The 2,688-nt window shown below is 35.8% G+C and overlaps 1 protein-coding gene across 1 annotated transcript in view; it reads left to right on the top strand.

Moving 5' to 3' along the window:
* Window positions 627–2,688, top strand: part of LOC104780794 (coatomer subunit beta'-3) — a 7,970-nt gene continuing 5,908 nt past the window's right edge. The window contains exons 1-8 of the mRNA XM_010505338.2: window positions 627–785; window positions 1,163–1,183; window positions 1,288–1,349; window positions 1,450–1,504; window positions 1,697–1,733; window positions 1,852–2,177; window positions 2,278–2,409; window positions 2,498–2,646. Coding sequence (XP_010503640.1) covers window positions 783–785; window positions 1,163–1,183; window positions 1,288–1,349; window positions 1,450–1,504; window positions 1,697–1,733; window positions 1,852–2,177; window positions 2,278–2,409; window positions 2,498–2,646 — 785 coding nt within the window. The 5' untranslated portion in view covers window positions 627–782. The remainder of the gene's footprint in view (window positions 786–1,162; window positions 1,184–1,287; window positions 1,350–1,449; window positions 1,505–1,696; window positions 1,734–1,851; window positions 2,178–2,277; window positions 2,410–2,497; window positions 2,647–2,688) is intronic.

Here is a 2,688-nt window from a genome sequence, read left to right as displayed (position 1 = left end):
GGTTCGGTTCGGTTTCTTTCGGTTCGGTTTCGGTTTGGTTATTTAAATAAATAACCATAACTAACATAAATTATATTAACATTAACCAAATAAACCAAATATAACCAAAACTAACCGAATATAACCAAAATTAACCAAATATACAATAACAAAAATACAAAAAAGGGAAAAATATGGATTCAATTTTACAAAATAGTATTTAACTTTGTAAATTCAAAATAATAACATTTACATATATTGATTATTTAAAATATTTAATTGTTTTGAATCTAGAAATAATTTATATTTTAAGTTTATTTTATAGTTTTGCATAATATTAAGTATATAATATTTGATATCTTCTAGGTTTTCGGATATTTCGGTTAACCATTTAATTGTCGGTTCGGTTCGGTTCGATTTCAGTTAGTTTGGATATAGATTTTTACTAACCATTCGGGTATTTGAAGAATTTCGGTTCGGTTCGGTTTGGTTTTTTTCGGTTCGGTTTCGGTCGGTTATTTGGTTATCGGTTATTTTGCCCAGCCCTAATAGCAGGTCCAACCGCAGTGGCAATCCCGTAAATATCTTCATCCGTTCCTTTGTCCATAATTTGTGAATTTTCCATTTTTTATTTTATTTTATTTTAATATCTCCGCCGTATTAATACAACAAAGCAAGCTCTCTGCCCGCACTCTACGACGCCCTGAGCCTTAACGTCTTTCTCCGATCGTCGTCGGTCTAACAGATTTAAGCGAAAAAACACTAGATCCGTCGAGAGCATATCTTCTGCTTAATCCGTAACAATGGTAACTACTCTAATCTCTCATTCCTCTCTTTTTTTTTTTTTTCCTTTCTCCCCAGATCTCAATTGGATTTTGTATGCGCGATGCGATCTTGGATGTTGCATTTTCTTATGTAGTTTTTACCTAATTTGAGTGAGATCGTGGGATTTGAATGGTTCAACATCGCCATCCTCATGTTGTTTTCATATCGATTCTTTCATGAAATCGAGTATAGAGTGTCTGACTGTGTCTGGCATTTTTGGTTTATGAGATTGAATTTTGAAAAAGATCTGGTGTTTATGTGGTTTTGAATGCTCTCTCTATTCGCAACATTTCACGATTTTGAAATCAAACAATGTAACTGACGATTGTTCTTCTTCTTCTTCTTTGTGTTGCAACAGCCTCTCAGACTCGATATCAAGGTATTGTTTTATCTTTACTGATGTATATTAGGAGCTGTAATGCATTTATTTCATTAAAATAGATGTGGCTATTAATTTGATTTTTGTTATGTTTTTTGCATCAGAGAAAATTTGCTCAACGATCAGAGAGAGTCAAATCTGTGGATCTTCATCCTACAGAACCATGGTAATTTTCAAATGACTTATCATGAAATGAAACTTAGTTACATGGTTGGATGTGGTGACTGAATTAACGATTTAACGATTCAAATCACACGGTGTTACAGGATTCTGGCAAGTTTGTATTCTGGAGCCGTGTGTATTTGGAACTACCAAACACAGGTGTGTGAATATTTGAATTTTTTTTTTCTCTGTTTCATTAATATCTTTATGCTTGTACCTTACACTGAACAGCCTATGACGTGGGATAACCAAAATGTAACTCATTTTATGAGGTTTAGAGGTCTGTAATTGGTCTTTTTGGTAGCACTTACTATGATTTTTCTGATATGAGTTTACTATGGTTATCCTCAGACGATTACAAAATCCTTCGAGGTGACCGAGTTGCCAGGTATAACAAGTTTATGAGCATCTTCTGATTTCATTGTTATAGTTTTTTTACTTGCTGTATACTGCCTTGTTTAGTCTGTTGTTGTTGTTGTTGCTGATTTTAATATATGATTTTGCAGTTAGGTCGGCCAAGTTTATTCCGCGCAAACAATGGGTTGTGGCTGGAGCTGATGATATGTACATCCGTGTATACAATTACAATACAATGGACAAGGTCAAGGTATTCGAGGCTCATTCGGATTACATTAGGTGTGTAGCTGTCCATCCGACCCTTCCATATGTGCTATCATCTTCTGATGATATGCTCATAAAGCTTTGGGACTGGGAAAATGGTTGGGCTTGTACTCAGATTTTTGAGGGACATTCACACTATGTGATGCAAGTGGTATTCAATCCAAAAGACACCAACACTTTTGCCAGTGCATCGCTTGATCGTACCATAAAGGTGTGAAAGAGGTCAATGCGCTTAGATTTATGGCTTAGTCAGTTCAAGGTGCTTTAATAAGTGTTTGCTCAGACTATTTTTCATGCTTGTTCATCTTTAGATATGGAATCTCGGTTCCCCAGACCCAAATTTTACACTGGATGCTCATCAGAAAGGAGTCAACTGCGTAGACTATTTCACAGGGGGTGATAAACCTTACTTAATTACTGGCTCTGATGATCATACTGCTAAGGTATGCTTCCGGTTTAGATTCCTATATGTGCTTTGCTTCCCCTGAGAATTATGTATTTGCAGATCATTTACTTGTGGTACTTTTTCAGGTATGGGACTATCAAACCAAAAGTTGTGTCCAGACGCTAGATGGGCACACACACAATGTATCTGCCGTATGTTTCCATCCTGAGCTTCCGATAATAATCACAGGTTCTGAGGATGGCACTGTTCGCATTTGGCACTCCACGACTTACAGGTATTTTCACCTAAAATTATTTCTGTCAAAAGACATAACAAT

The sequence above is a fragment of the Camelina sativa genome, chromosome 1, assembly GCF_000633955.1.
Source record: "Camelina sativa cultivar DH55 chromosome 1, Cs, whole genome shotgun sequence".
Taxonomy (NCBI): Eukaryota; Viridiplantae; Streptophyta; class Magnoliopsida; order Brassicales; family Brassicaceae; genus Camelina; species Camelina sativa.
The sequence above is the reverse complement of the archived record's forward strand: the minus strand, read 5'-3'. Positions and strand labels throughout refer to the sequence as shown.